At 43.6% G+C, this 23,676-nt stretch overlaps 1 protein-coding gene across 1 annotated transcript; it reads right to left on the reverse strand.

Annotated features, from left to right (window-relative positions):
* Positions 1 to 10,125: 10,125 nt before the first annotated feature.
* LOC132581039 (keratin, type II cytoskeletal 1-like) lies at positions 10,126 to 23,180 on the reverse strand. The gene is made up of 7 exons (XM_060252076.1): positions 22,668 to 23,180; positions 20,879 to 21,090; positions 17,294 to 17,354; positions 13,932 to 14,027; positions 12,642 to 12,806; positions 10,847 to 10,972; positions 10,126 to 10,350 (listed from the first exon to the last, which is right to left on the reverse strand). The coding sequence occupies exons 1-7, from the start codon at positions 23,148 to 23,150 to the stop codon at positions 10,126 to 10,128; spliced, it is 1,368 nt and encodes a 455-aa protein (XP_060108059.1). The 5' UTR covers positions 23,151 to 23,180.
* Between the last annotated feature and the right edge of the window lie 496 nt (positions 23,181 to 23,676).

Genomic DNA, 23,676 nt, shown 5'->3' on the forward strand with positions numbered 1-23,676 from the left:
TGACCAGTAGAGAGAGAAAAATAAATGCAGAACGGGGGGGGGGGACCCCAAAGAAACAGGAACTTACAACCAAGGAAAATAAGAATGAGGAAAAGGATTCACAGTATTGTGTTATTTTGGTGGATTACAACAAAAGGTGTGACTTTAGTTATGAGTTTGGAGCTTTCTTTGGACCTGCAAACCCTTTTTCTTAGTGGAAGAGATCCATTCTCCAGCCCATTCCTTCCCCAGAACATGACTATTTTAAGGTTTCAAAAGGATTTCAGCCTTTTTATGAAACCAATATTTTACTGGCGGGGGGGGGGGGGGGCTGTTACCCAAACTGTTTCTCTTAATTTAGCTTAAGAGATGGAGTTGGCGGTAGGGGGGAAACAGACAAGATCTTTTGACCTATATATACCAAGGTTGATTTCAAGAGGAAAACTCTCAACAACTGAGGCCAATGAAAGGAAAAATAGTTGCTTTATTTGAATAATGAGAAATAATCACACACACACACAAGAACTTTCAAATACCACAGTCAAACAAGTTACAGAAAAAGGAATAAGTCAGAGACATATAGGTGTTTTTAGGGATGATAGTTACCATTCAGATGTCCATAGAGGGAATCATGACAACCACTGTGCTGTAAGGAAGGGGGGGGGGGGACTCAAGCTATACACCTGAGGGTGAGCTCTGTAGGTGCCCTTAGAGTCACAGAAGTATTTACACAATAAGGGTGAGTCTTCTAACAGGATGAAAGCACGGAGGCAGTTATGCCACAGAGGAATGTTACCAGAAAATTTTATACTTCAAAAAGCACTGTGCTGGGAACTCTTGTTGATCTAATACTTACCAGGGAGGAGAAGGGGGAAAATACAGCATTTGGTACATAAGTCAAGGCTTTTTTTTTTTTTTAATCAGGAACTCTTTTGCATGTTAGGCCACACACACTCTGATGTAGCCAGTCTTCCTGGAGCTTACATTAGGCCCTGTGCTAAGAGCCCTGTAAACTCTTGGAGGATTGGCTACATCAGGGGTACGTGGTCTAATAGGCAAAGGAGTTCCTGATATAAAAAAAGCCCTGGCATAAGCAATGTTGAAATCTTCCTGTCACATTGATTCTCAGAGCCCATGCTTTTTAGGCAGCTTTATGGTTGTGTTCTATTTTAGGACTATAATATTCTGAGATATTGTGCAGATGATGACACAGGCATTGTAGGTTTCCTTCCATTGTTAGAGATGCAGGGGGGCATTACAGGGCAGTCCTTCCATAAGAACATAAGAGAAGCCATGTTGGATCTGGCCAATGGCCCATCCAGTCCAACACTCTGTGTCACACAGTGACCAAAAAAACCCCAAGTGCCATCAGGAGGTTCACAAGTGGGGCTAGAAGCCCTTTCACTATGCCCCCCACCCCCACAAGCACCAAGGAAATAGAGCATCACTGCCCCAGACAGTTCCAATAATACGCTGCGGCTAATAGCCACTGATGGACCTCTGCTCCATATTTTTATCCAATCCCCTCTTGAAGCTAGTTATGCTTGTAGCTGCCACCACCTCCTGTGGCAGTGAATTCCACATGTTAATCACCCTTTGGGTGAAGAAGTACTTCCTTTTATCCATTCTAACCTGACTGCTCAGCAATTTCATTGAATGCCCACGAGTTCTTGTATTGTGAGAAAGGGAGAAAAGTACTTTCTTCTCTACTTTCTCCATCCCATGCATAATCTTATAAACCTCTATCATGTCACCCCGCAGTCGACATTTCTCCAAGCCAAAGAGCCCCAAGCATTTTAACCTTTCTTCATAGGAAAAGTGTTCCAAACCTTTAATCATTCTAGTTGCCCTTTTTTGGACTTTTTCCAATGCTATAATATCTTTTTTGAGGTGTGGTGACCAGAATTGTACACAGTATTCCAAATGAGACCACACCATTGATTTATACAGGGGCATTATGACACTAGCTGATTTGTTTTCAATTCCCTTCCTAATAATTCCCAGCATGGCGTTGGCCTTTTTTATTGCAATCGCACACTGTCTTAACATTTTCAGTGAGTTATCTACCACAACCCCAAGATCTCTCTCTTGGTCAGTCCCTGCAAGTTCACACCCCATCAGCTTGATTTGTAGCTGGGATTTTTTGTCCCAATGTGCATTACTTTGCACTTGGCCACATTGAACCTTATCTGCCACTTTGATGCCCACTCACCCAGCCTCAACAGATCCCTTCGGAGTGCCTCACAATCCTCTCTGGTTCTCACCACCCTGAACAATTTCGTGTCATCTGCAAACTTAGCCACTTCACTGCTTACCCCCAACTCCAAATCATTAATGAATAAGTTAAAGAGCATGGGACCCAGTACTGAGCCCTGCGGCACCCCACTGCTTACCGTCTTCCACTGCGAAGATTGCCATTTATACTCACTCTCTATTTCCTATTAATTAGCCAGTTTTTGATCCACAAGAGGACTTGTCCTTTTACTCCATGACTCTCGAGCTTACTAAGGAGCCTTTGATGAGGAACTTTATCAAAAGCTTTCTGGAAGTCAAGGTAAACAACATCTATTGGTTCCCCTTTGTCCACATGTTTGTTCACCCCCTCAAAGAACTGTAACAGGTTAGTGATTCAAGATCTTCCCTTACAGAACCCATGCTGAGTATTCCTGGTTCCAGCAGCCTGGTTCCTTCTGGGGACAAGTGGAGACCATCTCTTTTGTACAGCTCCCGCTTGTTCCAGAAAGCATCCCAGTGCCTAACAAACTTAAACCCTTCCTCCCTACACAAAGCGAATAATCTGTTTTCCTTGTAAAGAAATCCAATGTATTTTTCATGGATGTTATCATTTTTAGAAACTTGGGGGGGGGGGGGAAACCAAATGACAAAATTTCTCATATTTGGTAAATTGGTATTGAACTTTATTAAAATGTATCAGTTTTTTAAAATTTACTCATAAAAGGCAATGTTCAAAAAGAAAAAAAAATGTTTTTTTTTCCAAATCAGAGTATCAAATATGAATTGTGATCATTTAGCAAAGTTCAAAATTTATGCAAATTGTCCTTTTGGTTCTAGTCTGGCCACTTTTTATTCCACAAGGCATTCTTGATAAAATACCGCTGACAACAGTTTGATTCTTCATGCATTTTATTGTAGAGAAGAGCAGAAACTTGGACATTTTTTACCACCTGCCAAATGTAATGTATCGCTGTAACAATTTTATGCGCTGAGATGAGAAACACCCGCCAACCCCAAACACACCAGCTGGAGGCGTAGCACCTGGGACCATCAGCTCCATGGAAAAGTACAGAGTTTAAGCATCTGAATCCCACATCCTTCACCATAGAAGACAAGAAGTCAATTTCCCCTCTGTCTTTGCATGCCTATTCATCTCCAGTCTCTTTACACTCATTGTTTTCATACTTGTTGTTGCCAATTAATCCTCTGTTCTTTACTCCCTTTCCATTTACATAACAAGTGGATTAGGATGTAACATTTATTGATTTTACAAACTGTGATTTCTGAGCATGCGTTCTACCAGCCACATTTTGCTTTGTCATGCTAATACAGTTTGTCTATCAAATTGTCTAAAATTTGCAGTGAATGCTACCATTGAACAGGGTAATTAATACATAAAATGGATTTTTAAAAAAATTGTGACAAATATATTTGTAACAGCCAGCACAGCAATATTTTTGATGAAAATGGTCACAAGTTTCTTGCAGTGTAATCCTAAACAGAGTTATACAATTCTAAACAGAAGTATAACTCTGTTTAGGATAGTACTGTTAGTGAACGTTGCAGAGAATTTTTTTTAAAAAAAATGTTTAGTGAAGTCTCCACTCTGAAAGACTATGAATTCCTTCTATGCTTTGGAGATAATGGGTTAGTAAAAATTATGTTTCATGAAGGTAGTACTGCCTCAAGGGAAATCTGTGTGTGCATATGTGTAAAACACAGAACTCAGTAGCACACACCTTGTTTGAAGGAAGTAATAATTTCCCTGGAATGCAAATGCAGAACAGCATCAATGTTGTGGAAAAAAGATTTCATGACCCACATCTACTTTCCTGTAACCTTGGTGGGGGTTCCAATTGCTGTTGCTGTCAGCAAGTCCTAATTGTTTCCAAGATGGTGGCTTAGTATAAAGATTCATTCATGCATTCATGACGGGGCCTCCGACTCCAGGATAGCACGCGTCCATTGGTGATCCTCCAGGGTAACATGCACCAAATGGGGAAATTACGTCTACAAAAGGTTCTCTCCTGATGCCTAAACCCCCAATACCTACAGCAGGGACACCAACAGGTGGGAATCCAACTGCTGGTATTCCTACAGCTGGAACGCATCCTACATCTATGCCTCTACTGACTCCAGGACCTCCCCCCACAATTATAGGGCTACCGACAATCTTGGGAACATATCCTCCACATCCAAATGGGATGCCACGTCCTTGTTGGTAACCACCAGAACCCCAGCTTCCATCTGGGCTACTACCTATTAAACCTCCAGAGATACATTGTCTGCTTGATCCTTGTGCACTTCTGGAACTATATCCCCTTCCTGAGTACTGTGCATCTCCAGAGCCTTGACCCCCACTTGAGCTGCTCCTTTGGCAGTTTTCACCACTTCTGGAGGTCCAGTTCCTACGTCCTCCACTATAGTCTCCACTATATCCTCCTCCAAGTCCTCCACTGTTATCTTGGCAAGAGCCTCCATGGTAGCCTCCACCTGACATTCCTCTGTTTCTTCCTCTGAATTCACCACTCCAGCTCCTAGATCTTCCATCATTGTCTTCTCCACGTCCTCCACTGTAGTCACCACCATATCCTCCTCCACCTCCACCACTGTATCCTCCACCACTGCTTCCACCGTATCCTCCTCCACCACTGCGTCCTCCGCCACTGCTTCCACCATATCCTCCTCCACCTCCACCACTGTATCCTCCGCCACTGCTTCCACCATATCCTCCACCACTGCTTCCACCGTATCCTCCTCCACCACTGCGTCCTCCGCCACTGCTTCCACCATATCCTCCACCACTGCTTCCACCGTATCCTCCTCCACCACTGCGTCCTCCGCCACTGCTTCCACCATATCCTCCCCCACCACTGCTTCCACCATATCCTCCTCCACCACTGTATCCTCCACAAGAGCTTCCACCATATCCTCTACCATAGCCACCACCCATTGCTCCTCCATATCCTATTCCACAGCCACCACTCCAGCTCCTACGTCTTCCATATCCTCCATCATTTCTTCCTCCATGTCCTCCACAGTAGTCACCATATCCTCCTCCACCACTGTAGCTCTGACGTCTTCTGCATTGTCCATATCCTCTTCTGCTGAAGTCTGTACCATAGCCTATTCCATATAGTCCACCATATCCTCCAATTGCAATAGGGCCATATGCACATGGACCTGGGTAGCCAATGGCATTTTCAGTATAGGGAGGGTTGACAACATCTACAAAGGATAATATATAAACATAAATTTCAGCTTAAATGTAGACCCTTGGGTTAAGAAACTCATGTTAAAACATAAGCATTGGGCTGCCGGATCAGGCCAATGGTCATCCAGTGCAACATTTTGTTTCACAAAGTGGCCAATTTGATGCCCACAAAAGGTTTATAGTACAAATTGAAGCCAGTAACAACTTGGAGATCAATAAAATGTTCCAAAGTATAAGCTTTCATGGCTCAAAGTCATTTCATCAGAGAAAGAGGTACAAGTGTACAAGGGTCAAAGCCTTCCCCTGGAATTGCTCCCCAACCTGAGAATTGGCTTGGTGTTGTATACTGCCTCCGAACTTGGAGGTTCCATTTTAGCCATCATGACTAATAGCCACTTGGGGACCTGAATTTGTCCCATCCCCTTTTAAAGCCATTATCTGATCCAACAACTGCACATTAGAACAAAGTTTAAGTCCAGTGGTTAAGACCAACAAAGTTTTATTCAAGGTATGAGCCTCAGACACCCTAGGGCTGCCCCTGAGTATGAGGTAAAATCTCATGTTCAGCACTATGGATGATAAGTATTTTTAGAGCTGATAATGATGATATTCATAATCTTGGTGAATTTTAAATATTTGAGGTCTTAAAATGCTTAAACGCTTGATTCTGTTCTGCTTCAGCTCAAAAGAGGGCAAGAATAGCACTGAAAATGAATGATTCTAATACAACATAGCCTTGTTTATACTTACCAATGCTGACAAAATTGCCTGTGCAGATCCTATTAAGGTAAAAGAAAAGAGAATAATTACTGTAGATCCGGGAAGAATTCACTAACTTCTCCTGTGCCAATCTCATTGTACAGCATTGGAATTGCAGAAAGCATATTCATACAACTAACGTGTTTAATTAGTTTCATGGGAAATGCACTAGAAGTAAGGTCAGCTTTGCCCACTGAGGGTGGGAGATTTCCCAGCCAAAGTGGGCCTTTCACGTTAGGTTTACCATTCCCAAGGTGGGGTCAGGGGATCTCCTACTTTTCTGGGCTCCTGCCTGCTGGTGGCCAGCTTGCTGGCAGGACAAAATCCCCCCCCCCCCAAAAAAAAACCCAGTGGCATTGTGCACAATTTGCTGACATCAGTCAGAAGTGATATGGCATGTTGGTGACATTGAGGGGTGGTGCTCTGGCTTATGGACAAAACTGTAGTTTGAAGGCAATTTTACCATAGAATTTTGCCCCCAAACCAGAGCTTTATCCCCAGCATCACAGGCATGCCTACATCACTTATGGCTGATATATGCATGTTGTACAATGTCTCTGTCAACTCCCAGAATTCACCCCGCCCATTCCCCTATTGGCACAACAATCAGACTTGGCAACCCTATTTCCTGCTGGCACTCCAGCAGTCTTCAGAGAAAAAAAAATGCAGCCAGTGACAGTGTGACATCACTTCCAGGGAAGCCTAGATGTGATGACACACATTTCTAAGAATTGCCAAAAACTCTATGATAAAACCCAGAAATGATGTCAGTCTGTTCTAGGAATTGCTGAAAGCTCTATGGTTTTACCATGGTGTTTCTAGTGTTTCCTAGAGAAATGTGATGATGCCTTTTCTCAGAAGAGAGGTCATGCAATTGCTTACAGCTATCCCTGCCATATTCCCCCTTCCTGTCTCCTTCTGGTTGCCAGAACGGACCTGGAAACCATAACAAAAAGTTACTATTGGACTAATTTTATTTATAAAGCAACAGCCACGTGCTTAGTTCTGTAAAATCACAACTGTACAGACTACATGACCCTCATAATCTTCATAAAATCCCTATTATATCACTTATTTGGGGAATTTTGGTACTCTAATTAACATCACATATCCCAGATGCTCTGTTGTAGTTGCTTGTTGAAGTTGTAGTTGCCTGCCTGGGGCCTAGTTTTTACAGAACTGGTTTGGCTGAAATTTAGAGCTGCCAGCCTCCTGGTCTGGGTGGAGGTTCCCCTGATTTTGAGGGCTCTTTCCCACCCCAGGCCACTGAGCTTTTTCTTTCTTTCTGTTGAGCCTCTCCCTCTCCCCCCTTGGAGGAACAAGATGCTCCTGCAATTGATTGCAGGAAAATTAGACCAATCCCTCACTACCAGTCACTCCGCCCCTGGGCTTCTGCTTTCCTCAGATCAAGCAATCAATTCCCTACCAGTTGCTGCGCAGGTGCATTTTGATCCTCAGCTCCCTCCAATTTCCTTCGCAGCTTCCTGCTCTCTCCCTCTCTCTCTCTCTCTCGGGGCGTTTTCGCACTGACCTTCAAGTGGCGCGACCACCCTCTTCACACCGGAGGATCTGCGCGGATTTCGCACAAGAAGCGCCGGAGCACCCAAAAGAGCCGGCGACTTCCGTCGCGAAACCCGCTCAAACGGAAACCGCCAAGAAGCAGGAAAACGTTTGAGCGGCTTTTGCGACGGAAGTCGCCGGCTCTTTTGGGTGCTCCGGCGCTTCTTGTGCGAAATCCGCGCAGATCCTCCGGTGTGAAGAGGGTGGTCGCGCCACTTGAAGGTCAGTGCGAAAACGCCCTCTCACTCAGAGATTTGGAAGAGGGAATCACAAGTCAAAATGCAGCTGCACAGTGACTAGTAGGGAACTGATCACTTAATCCAAAGAAAGCAGAAGCCCAGGGGCCAAGCGACTGCTAGTAAGGAATTGGTCTTAGTTTTAAAGGACTCACTCTGTTATTTCTTTTTATTGGCCCCAGCTTGACAAGCCCTATTGGCCATAGGTCGAATTCCTCATCACCAGCCTAAAGTCATAGGTTGGATTCATCATCACCAGCCTACCACTCTGCTTTGCTAAGCATGGGCCTCTCCTTCAGTACAATGAGCTTTCATTGGAGCCTCCATGTGAGCCCATGAACACAGACCTATGAAGCTGCCTTATATATGAAGTCACACTGTTAGTCTACCAAGGTCAGTATTGTCTACATCAATATTGCCCCCAAACTTTTTGAGTTTGAGGGCACTTTTGGAATTCTGACACAGGGTGGTGAGCCAACCTGAATGAGATTATGCATAACTCTAATAGTAACTCTTCAGCATACTGTTTTGAAATATAATGCATATAATTACAGCTTACTGTAAGTCACTCAGTGAATATCCTTGTGCTGTGGTGGCCGCTGCTTCTGAAGCAACATTTTAAACAATCTGCTCAGCCAGTCGGAAACTCTCCTAGGCAAACACCCCATCTCGCCCTATGCACTTTCTAAAAACACTTGGCAGTAGAGTTGTCAGGTCCCCCCTGGCCACTGGCAGGAGCTGGAGGGGCAGAGAAGGTATCTGGCAGCAACAGGCACCATACTGGGGACCCTTAGTCTAGACTGACAGGCAGTGGCTCTCCAGTGTCTCAAGTCAGGGTCTAGTACCTGGTCCTTGTTAATTGAAGATACATGGGCTTGGACCTGGGATCTTCTGCATACAAAGCAGATGCTCCACTACTAAGCCACAGCTTTCCCCCAAAGTGCCAAAAGGATGTTCCATACTTAGCTGAGCAATGTTAGGATCTAATACACTGTTTTTGTTCATATTTATTGCTATGGACAGTGCCTTTTTCAGAAAAGAATGTCTGGCACCAACCAAAGGTAGGGTTAACCTGACCTCTCCACAAACCTAGATGATTGCCTAGGGTTCCAGAGTTAGAGGAGTGCCAGAAAGTCTGTGCTGAGTGGAGGGAGCACTGTCTCATAATGAGTCACCCATTGGCTTATCTAGCCTAGGGTTACCAACAAGCTAGAGAATAACTATCCTGCCTTTTAATAGAGGTTTACTTTATTCTCTAATGAATGGGCCCTTCCCTGCCTAGAGCACTGAAACCCCTTGGGCCAGCTCTGAGAACCTCTGTCAGCACAAGATAAAAGTTCAGTGCGGCCCCAGCTAGGTCCTTTCCTGCTGTAGCACATACAAACACACCCAGCGTTAGAATGTAAAAGAGAGCCAGGAAGATATCTCTAGGTCTGTAGCTGCTTTTGGAGGGGGGGGGGTGTCATTTTCATTTCCAAAGCTGAGTGCATATAGGTGTGATTCTGCTAATTCCATTATTATTCTGAAGTGAACTCATATTGGTGTTAGTCTACTGCTAGACTTTATTGATTTTGTAGGGCATTTTTAAATGAACGTTGTTTCAGTAAATGTTATTGTTCATTTTGTGTTTAGAAAAAAATTAAAAATAAAGAAATAAATTTTCCAGAGGACCAAGAGTTGCTTCCCATCCTTTCCCAAAAGAAATCCATCTCAACCGTCAGTTGATCTTTGGATACGGAACAAAAGATCTGTTCCCAGTTGCCACTCAGCCTAAATAACTTCCCCATGATATTTCAATTATCTGATGAATTCATTTGTTTGGGAAGAAGTGCACATCCCTAGAGCAGAGTTGCCACAGAATTTTTTTTCTAATGTGAAATTCTACTTGAATTTGGAAGTTCAGGGTCAGAAAAAGGATCAGAAGGATTTGCAAGGGAGTTTAAAAGAATGCCACAACAGGTCACATTTCTCGAAAGCGGCCAGTGAATTTTAGCTATAAATCCTAAATGGGTACAGAATGAAATCTGAGCCAAATTTGCCCAGGAGAAACATCTTTGTGGATATCAAAGGAGGCTAAAATATTTGTAAGATTTCCAAATGTCAAGGATGTTTGTGCATGCAGATCTTTAGAGCAATCCATTGTTACCTGCTCTCTTCTCCCTCTAGCAAAGTCTTATATGTAGCTATTTCAATATCCAGGGCCAGCTTGGTATTCAAAAGCTCATTGTAGTCCTTCAGCAAGCGAGCCAGGTCATCCTTGGCCTTCTGCAGTGCCGTTTGCAGCTCAGTGTGCTTATCCCGGGCATCTTTAAGAGCAACGTCACCCCGCTGCTCAACATCACAAATGGATGACTGCAAACAATCAACCTGTCCCCCCCCAAAAAAAAAGCGCCCACAGCTGAATTGATCCAAACAAGAAATGTCACCAGTATATAAGTTATCGTGGTAATAAGTGTAAAGCCACAACATCAGTGGATGTTAGCAAATAAATTCAGAACCTGATTTGGCTAATATGATGTCACTGAGAACAACTGAGAGCAAAACTGATTGGACTAGATAGATAGATAGATAGATAGATAGACAGACAGACAGACAGACAGACAGACAGACAGACAGACAGACAGACAGCCGGCCGGCCGGCCGGCCGGATGGATAGATGACAAACAGACAGACATAGAGATATTTATCAAATAGAACTGGAAAAACTCCCAAAGGAAGGGATGTTTCAATTCTGTGGAAAAAGTTCACCACCACCACACAGAAATGACAAGCTTGTTTATTCCATTCACATTGTTCTAGGATATATTCCATTCACATTGTTCAGATCCAAAGAAGAAATAATATATGCCATGGATTAGCCTACCTGCTTCTTCACTATGTCATGTTCAGACTGCAGCTTATTGAGCAACCGGGTCAGATCAGCAATTGCATGTTGATTGATCTTCAGATCATCAGAATATTTCCCTTTCTGCTGTTGAAGCTCTAGGAACTAAGATCCAGAAACAAGAAACAGGTCTGTCACTAACGCAAAATTTGTCGGCACTTCCTCCAGTGAAACACTTGAAGGGTTTTTGATAGCAGCCCATGAGTTTCAGTGAATCTAGCAAAATTTCTCAAGGTTGATTCCATATATAACTAGGTTGTCACCAGGCTTCATTTGAAGCAAATGAAATGGGGAGGGATGGTGGCTCAGTGGTAGAGCATCTGCTTGGTAAGCAGAAGGTCCCAGGTTCAATCCCCGGCATCTCCAATTTAAAAAGGGTCCAGGCAAATAGGTGTGAAAAACCTCAGCTCGAGACCATGGAGAGCTGCTGCCAGTCTGAGTAGACAATACTGACTTTGATGGATTGAGGGTCTGGTCCAGTATAAGGCAGCTTCATATGTTCATATATATTCAAATATTGAAGTAAATTTAGACACAGTACTGCAGTACTGTGGTCTGAACTCTCTGCTCACGACCTGAGTTCGATTCTGGCGGAAGCTGGATTCAGGTAACCGGCCCATGGTTGACTCAGCCTTCCATCCTTCCAAGGTCGATAAAATGAGTACCCAGCTTGCTGGGGGGAAAGTATAAAAGACTGGGGAAGGCAATGGCAAACCATCCCGTAAAAAGTCTGCCGTGAAAACTTTGTGAAAGCAACGTCACCCCAGAGTCGGAAAGGACTGGTGCCTGCACAGGGGACCTTTCCTTTTCCTAAGGCAAAATATCTGAGGAATTCTGAGGGGAAAAACAGGGAAACAAAACTGTGGAAACAATTTCTAGACTATTACAAATAATTGTATATATTGTGAATCATAAGAATAATTTTACATACGTAATCGGCAATTACAAATATAACCAAGTCCATATCTCTTAATAAACGAGCCTATTCTGAAAATGTTTTGCAATACATTAGTTATGGCTTGAAGACTCTGCTGTTTTCGTTTGAAACTGATGAATTTGTTCACAAATACATGGGAAAATCTCCAAGCTCTTGAGGAAGAGAAACTAAATTGAAATGATTGTTGGGCTTAGACTTATTTGACTTCATACCTGTCTAAACCAGAAAAATCCATTTGGACTTGGATTTATTGACTTTATACTTATCTACATAGAAAAAGTTTGCTTGGAGCAAACTTCTATCCTTTATTACTGTTTCCACAGTTTTGTTTCCCTGTATTTTGCTTGCATACCATGGTGCTCATTTTGTATTCAGAATTCTGAGAAATGCCAGTGAATTTTGGCAGTGAAAAGGCAATGAAACTTCTTAGGAATGGGATAGAGTTCTCATACATCCCATAACTTTGTCAGATATTATGGGAAGGCACGAAGTCACAGCAGCTGCCAGAAATCACCCCAGGAAGAGTTTAGGTGCCACTTTTCCCATGATGTATCTGTCTGTTCACAAGTACCTGTGCTGTCGTGCTGTTTAAGACAAGTAGCCAGCTGTTGAGATTGTATAAACTAGAACCAGTGCATGCCTCTTAAACCACTACAAATATGTCCATTGTGTGCTGTGGCAGTGAATGGACTTGCTAGATAAGAACATCCATGAGCAGTGCACCCCTAAGCACAGTTGCACCCTCCTAATCCCACTGATTTCAATTGACTTAGAAAACTGCAACTCTTTTGAGGATTGCACTGCAAATAAACGTAGTGCAGTCATGCTCTTTCCTACCCTGCTTTCATATAAAGCTTTTGCTTCTTCTTTGCTCCTCTGGGCAACGTTCTGATACCAGGCTTCGACATTTTTGATAATGAGGTCAGCATCTATGTTTCGGCTGTTGTCCATTTGCAAAAGGATGTTAGTGTCATAGACCTGACCGTCGAGCTGTGCTAGTTCCTGCAAGACAAAAGTCTGTGTCAGAATCAAGTATGCAAGGAAGTCCGTTTCTTTCTAACCCTTCTGCAGTTGGTTTACTAAAGGCCCTTTCTGCACTTGGACTTCAACCTGGGTTTTCTCTGAGTTCAACTTGTGGCCATTTACTTTGCATTTATCCCTGGTTATTACAGCATCCTTATATCCTGGGACAACTGTGGGGCAAAACCAAGTGACCTCAATTAATGTGGAAACAAAGAATAACCTGAGATTGAGAGTGAACTCGAGTGTAGTGTGGAATGTCAATTGGGGGACAGGGTTGAACCTGGATTAAAAATCTAGTGTGGAAAGGCCCTAAAAGAGACAATGGGTTGAAGCTCTGAGACCTTGATACCAAATGAACAGGGGCTCCCTGTGCTTAATCAGTGGTAAATGCCTAATTACTTTGTACATGTTCCATGTGCTGACCAGGGCTTTTTGTTGTAGCAGTAACTTGTTTGCATATTAGCCACAGCTCCCTGATGTAGCCAATCCTCCAAGAGCTTGCAGGGCTCTTCTTACAGGGCCTACTGTAAGCTCCTGGAGGATTGGCTACATCAGGGGGGTGTTCCTGCTACAAAAAAAAGCCCGGGTTAGCAGAGATGCATTGTAGGATTCAAGGCAGATTGTAGACAGTTATATTGAATTGCAAACCACCTTGGCTGCAATGGCAGAAAAGTAGCATATAAACATATTTAAGAAATATCCATATAAATACATGCTTCAAAAAAGGGAAGAAAAACATCCTTGTGTTCCTTTTCACTAATTCTGTGAGGCCTATTCCATAACTGTGAATAGAACTGACTCTGTTCCCACAATCACTAGGATGCCCTTTGAAGACTCGTCCAGCCAGGTGAGAACTGCAGTTCTGAGATTCTTTCCTGTACAATGGGACCATTATGGTGGCAGAAGTGTGTAAGGACTATTGTGGGAACAGTGTGGGGGGCATTGAGGCAGGGTAGTAGGGCAGTGAGGTAGGGGTGGTGGCCTCAGATAGAAAAACTCCCTGAGCTTCCACTGGGCACAGAGTGCCTCCCCGAATCATATTTTCAGTCTTCAGGACCTGAAGGTCTCTCTTTTCACCAAAGAATTTGTGTAGTCCACCCTTACCTCTGCATGGACGCATCTACGGAATTCTAGCTCCCGACTCAGTAGATCCACTTTCCCCTCCAGTTCTGCCTTGCTCAAGAAGATGCAGTCTACATCCTAAAAGAGGGTTTAACAGACAATTAAACATTATATACCTACAGTAGCTGAGAGTGTAGTGGCTAGATAGTTGAATCTTGAAGAGATTCTGAACAAGCATCTAAACGATTTCATACATCTGGGAAGCAGGGGGTTAATGTGACACTTTTTGTACAATTCCAAAAATTCTATGCAAATGTTGATGTGGAATTTTCTCTGGGTGCATGGATAATATTTGATGTTTGGTTGTAGCAGTATTTGAGAGGTGGCAGGCTCATCTTGATCAAGAGCAGATTGAGCAATGTAGTAGTGGTCTATAAACAGAGGTCTATACCCTTCAATGCCCATTCAATTATCTGGAAGGCTGTAATTCTGCTTAGGTTGGCTCTGTTGGCCTCTGACAACAGACACACAATAAATAATCAGTCTTGTGGTGAGTGACATGTAATTGTATCTAGTGAACTGTTCATTTGGTCATTTAGCTAATCAAAACAGGTTAATCCTCAGGCCTTTTTTAAAGCAGGAAAGCACAGGAACGCAGTTCCGCCTGTCCTTGCACCAGAGGGTGTGGCCTAATATGTAAATGAGTTCCTGCTGAGCTTTTTTCTACAAAAAACCCCTCGTCGTTTTCGCACTCACCTCCAGCCGGCGCGACCCCCCTCTTCACCGCGCAGGATCTGCGCGGATTTCGCACTAAATGCCGTGGAGCAGCCGGAAGAGCCGGAAACTCCTGTCGCAAAAGCCGCGCAAATGGAAACTGCTTTTTGGCGGTTTACGTTTGAGCGGCTTTTGCGCCGGGAGTTTCCGGCTCTTCTGGCTGCTCCGCGGCATTTAGTGCGAAATCTGCGCAGATCCTGCGTGGTGAAGAGGGGGGTCGCGCCGGCTGGAGGTGAGTGCGAAAACGAAGCCTGTGTGGAACAATGGTGATGTCAGGGAGTGTGCAATATGCAAATGAATTCCTGCTGGGCTTTTTCTACAAAAAAAGCCCTGCTAATCCTTAATTTCAAGGACAATTGGTTACTGAAAAATTTATGAAATTTCAAAATTTTGCAGACTTTCAGTTCTATTAAGAATGTTGATTTTCTATGCAGAGAGGAAAAAATAAAGAATCTCCAGAGAGATGAACACAAGCCCCTTACAGGTTCATTGAAATCAGTGTGTGTGCAGGGGAGTTGGCAGAAGTCAAAAGCCCACACCTCTGTCTATATGTGATCCCTGGCTTGTGAGCACAAAGTCTTTGAGCACAGGAAATGTGCATGTAGGGTTGGGAATGCTGCTTTGTAAGGTCAAAGGAAGGGAGTTTATGTATACTTCCTATTCCTGCAGACTTAACACTTGCAGGTGATCACATATAGGGCTTGATTATACCACACATCATGTCATCCACAGAGGGCTACAGGGAGAGATTCTGGGAACATTGTCTAGCAACATGGAAGGCTCCCTCTGGGAAGGAGAGCTGGAAAAAGCCAGCTCTTGGGAGATCAGTCTCATGACAAGGACAAAGGAAGAAGCAGAGCGTGACTCTCTCATACTGCTTTTGGCTCAGCCAGTGCAGCTTCTCATGTGTAGGGCTGCCAGCTCTGGGTTGGGAAATTCCTGGAGATTTGAGGGGTGGAGCCTGGGGAGGGCTGCGTCTGGGGAGTGGCCTGAGCATAGTGAAATGCCACCTTCCAAAGCTGCCATTTTCTCCATGGCAACTAGGGTTGCCAATCCCTAGTTGAGTTCTATTATAAAGTGGTGTATATATGGTGTATATTTTGTATTTTTGTATTTCATATATTGTGCTGCCACTGTTCTTTTGCAATCCCTAGTTGAGGGCAGGGGATCTCCTGGTTTTGATGACCCCCTGCTTCAGGGTTAGCAGAAAGAAGAGGGAGATGTCTATTGGCCATTATATCCTGTGGAGACCAGTCCCTGTGGGGTATAATGGAGAATCAATCTGTGGGTATCTGGGGCTTTGGGGGTTCTGTTTTTGAGGTAAAGGCACCAATGGCATTTGGTACCTCATCTCAAAAAAAAGTTTCAAAAAGATTGGACCAGGGGGTCCAATTCTATGAGCCCCCAAAGAAAGTGTCCCTATCCCCCATTATTTCCAATGGAAGGAAAGCATTTAAAAGAAATGCAGTCCCTTTAAATGTGATGGCCAGAACAATCATGTTTCTCTCATCCTTGCTCCTGGCTCCACCCCCAAAGTCCCCAGATATTTTCTGAGTCAGACCTGACCACCCCAAAGGCAGCTGATCTCTTTAGTCTGCAGATAAACCGTAATCCCTGGAGATGTCCAGGCCCCACCTGCAGTTTAATATCCCTAAGGGAACCATGCTGACCTAGAATAATAGAATCACACAAGTGGAAGGGAGCTCCAGGGTCATCTAGTCCAACCCCCTGCACAATGCAGGAAACTCACAAACACCTCCCCGCTAAATTCAAAGGATCTCCATTGCTGTCAGATGGCCATCTAGCCTCTGTTTAAAAACCTCCAAAGAAGGAGAGCCCACCACCTCCCGTGGAAGCCTGTTCCACTGAGGAATCGCTCTAACGGTCAGGAAGTTCTTCCTAATGTTGAGCCGGAAACTCGTTTGATTTAATTTCAACCCATTGGTTCTGGTCCTACCTTCTGGGGCCACAGAAAACAATTCCACACTATCCTCTATATGACAGCCCTTCAAGTACTTGAAGATGGTGATCATATCTCAGCCGCCTCCAGGCTAATCATGCCCAGCTCCTTCAACCTTTCCTTATAGGACTTGGTCTTCAGACCCCTCACTATCCTCTGGACCCATTCCAGCTTGTCTATATCCTTCTTAAAATGTGGTGCCCAAAACTGGACACAATACTCCAGGTGAGGTCTTACCAGAGCAAAGTAATACCATCACATAAGGTGATGTGGACACTATACTTCTGTTGATACAGCCCAAAATTGCATGTGCCTTTTTAACCACTGCATCACACTGTTGACTCATGTTCAGCATATGATCCACTAAGATCCCTAGATCCTTTTTGACCTAGTCAAAAGTGGTTTGTAAGGTGCCAGTCCTAGCTGGCATACACTGCTCTGCATAGGAAATGAGAACCTCCTGTCATTTCCTGTTGTTCCTACGTAACAAGTGGCAACTTGCAAGCAAAAGGTGATATGAGGCATGGTGGGGGTGGTGGGGACCAAGGGCACATAAAATACTATCAAGGATTCCATATGATCCTTCAATGGCTTTCCTTAATTAAACAAGTAAAGCAATTAACATTGTTTTGTGCTTCAGGTTTAAGGCAGCAAACTGAGACCTCCTTACCTTCTTGAGCAGCACAAATTCATTCTCTGCTGCTGTCCGTCTTTTGAGCTCCTCTTCATATCTGTTAAAATAGAAATTAAGAGCTCTGTGCAACTCAAAGCCATCATACCCCAGCCAGTAACCGTAGGTTACAGGGTTACTTTCCCCCAAAATGCAATTTAAACCAGATATCCTAGGGCTATAGTCAGACTGGAAGGTTGGTGTGGTATGGTTGCACCAGTTATCTCTCCGTTTCATTTGGGAATGGAGAATCTTGGTCAGACACCACACCCTGAGGCAGCTTTGCAATGTGCCGGGCCCACAATCAATCATTTATAATATTACAGCAAGTCATCCATGCAGCATGGTTTGGGTTTAATAAAGTTTTCCTGGAGCATGCACACATTGTGAGTTGGGTAAAAACCTGCCTGGAACGGATTGGAAGGTTCAGACTTCCCATTCGTTTTGTGTGTGCTCCCGTGAGTTCATACATCTAGAAATGTGGGATGAATGCACAGACATCCATAAGCACCAGACTTAGGGTTGCCAAGTCCCCTGTGGCCTCTGTCAGGGGATTTTTTAAAGTGATATCATTGCACAGACACTCTAGCAATTTGGAAGGGGAAAACTCTATGGTACCTATTGTATCATAGAGTTTTCCCTCCCAAGTTGCTAGAGCGTCCAGGAAAAGCATAGAGTTTTCCCGGAAATGCCTAGAGCGGCCAGCGGGCGGCATCGCCGGTGCAATGACATCACTTCCAGGTGACATCATTGTGCCAGCAACGTCAGGGAAGGTTCCCCCCACTGGCCCAATGTGGGCCATCGGGTTGGGAACCTCCAGGGTGGGAGAATCCTGTCCTGCCCGGGGACTTGGCAGCCCTAACCAGACTTTCTCCGGTGGCTGTTTACTCTGCATCCAACTCATCATACAATGGGGTGAGTATGACTGGGGAAAGGGTGCCAGATGTGGGTGTGTGAATGAGCCCATTAAATCCATAAGGGAACAGCAACTATATCAGGCAAAACTGCCTGTCTAACCACAGCCTAGGACAAACTCTTGGCACTGTAAAGAAAAAACTAATGGCTGAATCTCTCTGGCCTCCAATAGTTTTGTTTGCTGTTATGCTATGTGGACTGCAGATTCAGTGTTGCCTCTGATAATAAATTAAATGATCTTTCCATGGATAAAGAACACAACACAAAGGGACCCCCAGAGACAAAGCAGGGGTCTCAACATATTTGATAGGGACTGTATGGGTATGCAAAAATGATTTTATAAATGAACTATATGGGGGTAGGGGACGAGAAAATGCTTGACAAGAACTGATTTTACTCCCTTAATTCAGAATGCTGGGAATTGCTGAGAAGGGAAAGAAGGGGGGGAGGGGTAGAATTAGCTGACTGAACTACCTAAGAATCTGAAGAAACCTGGAGGGGATTTCCAAATTATACTCCTCCCACAGTTCCTCACTGGATTTTGCATCTTTAGAAAAGTGACATTATTTCCCTATAAAATACTTTCTACTTATTTGATCAGTGTTGACAATGCAAAACATTAAAACTCTTGACATGACATTAAGGGGCCTTCATACATAAGAACCTGTTTACAAAGAAAGACAATTCCTCCCCCCTTTAGAGGTGCCAGTTCCCCCAGCCACTGGCAGGGGGTGGAGGGGTAGGGTTGCCAGATTCAGGCTGGGAAACTCTTGGAGATTTGGGGATGGGATACAATATCCCAGAGTCCACCCTCTGATGTATCCATTTTCTCCAGGAGGACTGATCTCTGTAGTCTGGGGGATCCCCAGGTCCCACCTGGAGGCTGGCATCCCTACTTGAGGGCTATTTCATGCACTACCCAAAAATTGAGCTTGTGGTACATATTGACAGTTTCTAATTGGATTGAAAGGAATGGGCGTATAGGACAATGTTCTGTCCCCTCTTTAAGAAAGTTTTTTGACAATGTAACTAAAGGCCAGCAGGCTCTGTTAGAGAAGAAGAAGATGAAGATATTGGATTTATATTCTGTCCTGTACTCTGAATCTCAGAGTCACAGAGTGGTCACAATCTCCCTTACCCTCCCCCCCCCACCACAGCAGACACCCTGTGAGGTGGATGGGGCTGTGCGAGGGCTCTCACAGCAGCTGCCTTTTCAAGGACAATTTCTACGAGAGCTATGGCTAACCCAAGGCCATTCCAGCAGGTGCGAGTGGAGGAGTGAGGAATCAAACCCAGTTCTTCCAGATAAAAGTCCACGGACTTAACCACTACACCAAACTGGCTCTCTAGAGGTGGAATGGGAGTGTCCTTTCAACAATCCAAGTTTCGCATTTTGAAAACTGATGAACTGGAATTAATTTTTACAGCACAGGCACTTTCGTCTATTGAGAAATTTGGATATAAATTGAACCATGAACTGTGAACTTTGTAATAGGGTTGCCAAGTCCAATTAAAGAAAAATCTGGGGACTTTGGGGGTGGAGCCAGGAGACATTGGGGGTGGAGCCAGGAACAAGGATGTGACAAGCATAATTGAACTCCAAGGGAGTTCTGGCCATCACATTTAAAGGGACAGCACGCCTTTTTAAATGCCTTTCTTCCATAGGAAATAATTAAGGATAGGGGCACCATCTTTTGGGGCTCATAGAATTGGACCCTCTGGTCCAATATTTTTGAAACTTGGGGGGTATTTTGGGGAGAGGCACTAGCTACTATACTAAAAATCTGGTGCCTCTACCTCAAAAAATAGCCCCCGAGAGCCCCAATACCCATGGATCAATTCCCTATTATTCTCTATGGGAATCGTTCTCCATAGGGAATAATAGAGTGCCTAGTAGACATTTCCCTCCCCCCATGCTTTCTAAAGGGGGGAGAGGGCCTCCATACCAGGGACTCCCCCCTCTGTGCCCCCTCCCTCTCTCTCACACACACACAAACACTTACCGTACTTGGTCTTCTTCCAGCAGAATTTGCTCGCTGTGAAAACGAAAGTAAGGCTGCACAGGAAAAGAAAGGGAGGGGCCGTTCCTGTTTCCTGTGCAGCCTTAAAGGGCCATTCCTGTTTCCTGTGCAGCCTTAAAAACGGATCCCAAGCTGTAAAACAACATGATGCCTACAGGTATGTTCTCTCTCCCCCCACCCCCAGATTTTTTAAGAGCGGGGGAGGAGCTTGAAAATTCGGGGGTCCCCCGCCAGGGCGGGAGGGTTGGGAAGCCTACTTTGTATACATAATGAATGAACTAATGAGACTTTTTAATATATTGATTGGGAAATTGTATATAGTTATATGCATTGATTGTATGTATTTATGCATTGATTGCATGGAACTGACATTTAGATAATTAGAATATGTAGTTATTTATTTACGGTATATACTTTCTTTACATTAACCTCTAGGTGGTGCCTGGAGATTTCCTGGAATTACAACTGATCTCCAGACTTCAGAAATCTCCCCTGGAGAAAATGGCTGCTTCGGAGGGTGAACTCTATGTGTTATACAATGCCAAGGGCTCTCGCCTTTCCAAACCTTGTCCTCCCAAGGCTATACCCACACATCTTCAGGAATTTCCCAACCCAAAGTTAGGTGATGCTGATGTGCAAATGATCTTACCCGGTCTTGAATTCCTCCACCAGCTGCTGAATGGAAGCTTCTTCACTGGTGAGATGGTCTCTTTCACTTAACAAGCAGTCAAGCTGCTTTTTCATGTTGCTGATGAAATTTTCATAGTAGGGTTCAAGGTTCTTCCTTGCTGGCAAGGCACACTCTTGTAAGAGTCTCCACTTTGTTTCAAGAACTTTGTTCTGCTGCTCAAGGTATCGGACCTGATTTTTTTTAAAGAAATTACAATGTAATAGGAATTTGTATTAGAAAATAGTCTCAAGAACAAGTGTACTTCCAAAACAGACATTTAAACTTTTGTTTGTTTGTTTTATTATTTATCATTGTTTATTTATTATTTTGCTTTATAACCCACCATCTCCAAGAATGGGCTCAGGGTGGGGAACTACATATAAATCTTACAGGAAAAAAATACAGCCAATTACAAGTTTTTCGGTCTGCTATGCATTTCTGCAAGGAGTGGACATCACAGATGCACTACTGCATTTCTAGGAATAAAAATCTTTCTTAAAATTAATAGAAAGACTCCTAGAATTGTCAAGTAGATATTAAAACCAGCATCGTAACAGATTTTTGTTTTGAAGTTAATTTATTAATTTAGCAGGAATTATTATTAAGATGTGCATGGGAGGAAGGTCCTCATTAATTTCACAGGAAATAATTTATGCATAGTGAAATTAATGGGAAAATGGAACCGGGCAGGCAAGATCCATATATAGAATGGAATTCCTATAATCAGAATTGACTATTACACTGGTGTGCATCTGAGTATCTGTTCTACAGTGAATCTACACACACCATGTTCAGACTGCATATCAGATTCTGTGTATGCAGTAATTCCAAATCTCTGCTTCTGCAACAAGATGAACAGTTACTTGTTCTTCATACATGGTAGTATACACATTTGAACAATTTTCCTACACAATGATGACAGACATGTGTGAAGCAGCTCTGGGATCTACAGTTTTATGAATTAAGAAAGCAAAGATACACTGCTCTGTTCAAAATCCTACTGAAGTTTAATCAGTTGGGCTTGCTGCCAGGAAAGTGTTTCTAGGATTGCACCTCCAGGCAGTCAAACATCTAGCAAAGGACCGAGGTGACCCATCCTTTATGAGTACAATATAAAATAAAAGAAATAAATAACAATCAAATTTGAAATGGATCTGCAGTAAGTACAAATGATAACAACATCTAAGTCAAACAACAAAGATCTCTGCCAAACAAAACAATGCAATGGGGATACAACTGAAGAACTGGAAAAGAATGAAAGTCAAGAATAAAAACTGTTTTAAGGCAGAGAGAGAGAGAGAAACCAGTGTAGGCAGAGAACTGACTAAGACAACAAAACTCTCTAAGGTCTGACATACCATACAGAAGAAAGAGTTACAAAGGTAGAAGACACAGAATTGAATTAGCTGCCTTGATGGCCCATGTAAAATAAATAAATGACATAAACTGAAGTATAAAGAACATTGCAATATACAGCCTTATTTATACAGCCTCCTGAGCTGATCCATTATACTACAGTTCTAATTCCAAAATCTGAAAACACTATAATAAAATATTTGTAAGCAAATCTCAACTATAACATCTGTGCATAACCCATGTGCAGAAGAATAATGCAAAGCAAACCCCATGAGTCGGCTACATATTGATGTTATGGTGCAAGCAGCAGCATAGGGATTTGTATTAGAAAAACATGACTTGTGGTAGTTCTGGCCCACCTTTTTGTTTCATTTCACACTAAACAGAATTTTAGAACTCTTTGATTGATCACCTTATCAATGAAACATGCAAATTGATCATTCAGGGTCTTCATTTCTTCCCTCTCATGGTTCCGTGCTTCTTGCTCCTGGGGGTCAACTCCCACATGGAGGGGCTTCAAGAGCTTCTCGTTGATTGTGACTCCTCGGATGCCATCACCTCTGAAGCTGGAATATCCTCCGACAAGTCCTCCATTTCCAGTATGGCCCATCCTGCCACCAAACCCTATGGTCCCATAACCCATATGACCATAGCCATAAGCACCGTAGCTGCCATAACATCCAGAATTGCCATAGCCACCGTAGGAAATTCTTCTGCTTCCACCCAGATTGGAAAGACTTTGACTGCTGAAGCAACGGACTCCGTATCCATTTCCAATAGGATGGCCTACAGAGGCCACGTAGCTTCTGTGCCCGCCTAGTCCACCCATGGCAGATGCAGAGCTGAATCCCCTTCCTCCATAGAAGGGCATCCCAGCAGACACCTGTTGTGCCATTGTGACCTGCCCAAAGTCAGAATAGGATGTTCCAAGGAAGCAGGTGCAGCAGAAACAAAGGAGAGAGCAGCCCTCTGGCACAAGACTTCAGAGTCAACACTTATATACCATTGAAAAGCTGAGCTTGATTGGTTTAGTTTTAATTTAGATTTTCCCCGGGTTTGGCCTGCCTCAGGGCCATTACAAATGCTTTTCAATGTGCAAAACATCACAGTAAACATAAACTTATGGAATAATGAGAAATTTAAAGGAATTGCTTTGTTTGCAAGCTTCATTTGACTGATATTAAGCTTGAAATTTATTCCTGTGGCTCGCCTTAATTATAAAGTAGAAAGTTATATAAGAGAGTCTTCCACTTTTGCCGGCCACAATAGATATGCTGTGGAGGCACATGTGATAGCGCCAGTTAAAGCTGTGGTTTTAGGATCTTCTTTAAGCATCCCTGTCACTTCACCCAACTTTTGAAGCTCATATTTGCTCCTCTTGAATGAATCATGGGAGTTTTGCACAGGCAAAGGGATGTTTT

The sequence above is a fragment of the Heteronotia binoei genome, chromosome 13 (assembly GCF_032191835.1).
Source record: "Heteronotia binoei isolate CCM8104 ecotype False Entrance Well chromosome 13, APGP_CSIRO_Hbin_v1, whole genome shotgun sequence".
Lineage (NCBI taxonomy): Eukaryota > Metazoa > Chordata > Lepidosauria > Squamata > Gekkonidae > Heteronotia > Heteronotia binoei.

Bases quoted from the DNA above. Each gene is read 5' to 3' on its own strand.
- LOC132581039 (XM_060252076.1), bottom strand. From the start codon at position 23,150: ATGGCACAACAGGTGTCTGCTGGGATGCCCTTCTATGGAGGAAGGGGA. The intron at 14,028-17,293 runs GTAAGGAGGTCT...ACCCTCTTTTAG, and splicing joins AATTTGTGCTGCTCAAGAAG to GATGTAGACTGCATCTTCTT. The intron at 10,351-10,846 runs GTAGGCTAATCC...GGGGGGGGACAG, and splicing joins ATGACATAGTGAAGAAGCAG to GTTGATTGTTTGCAGTCATC.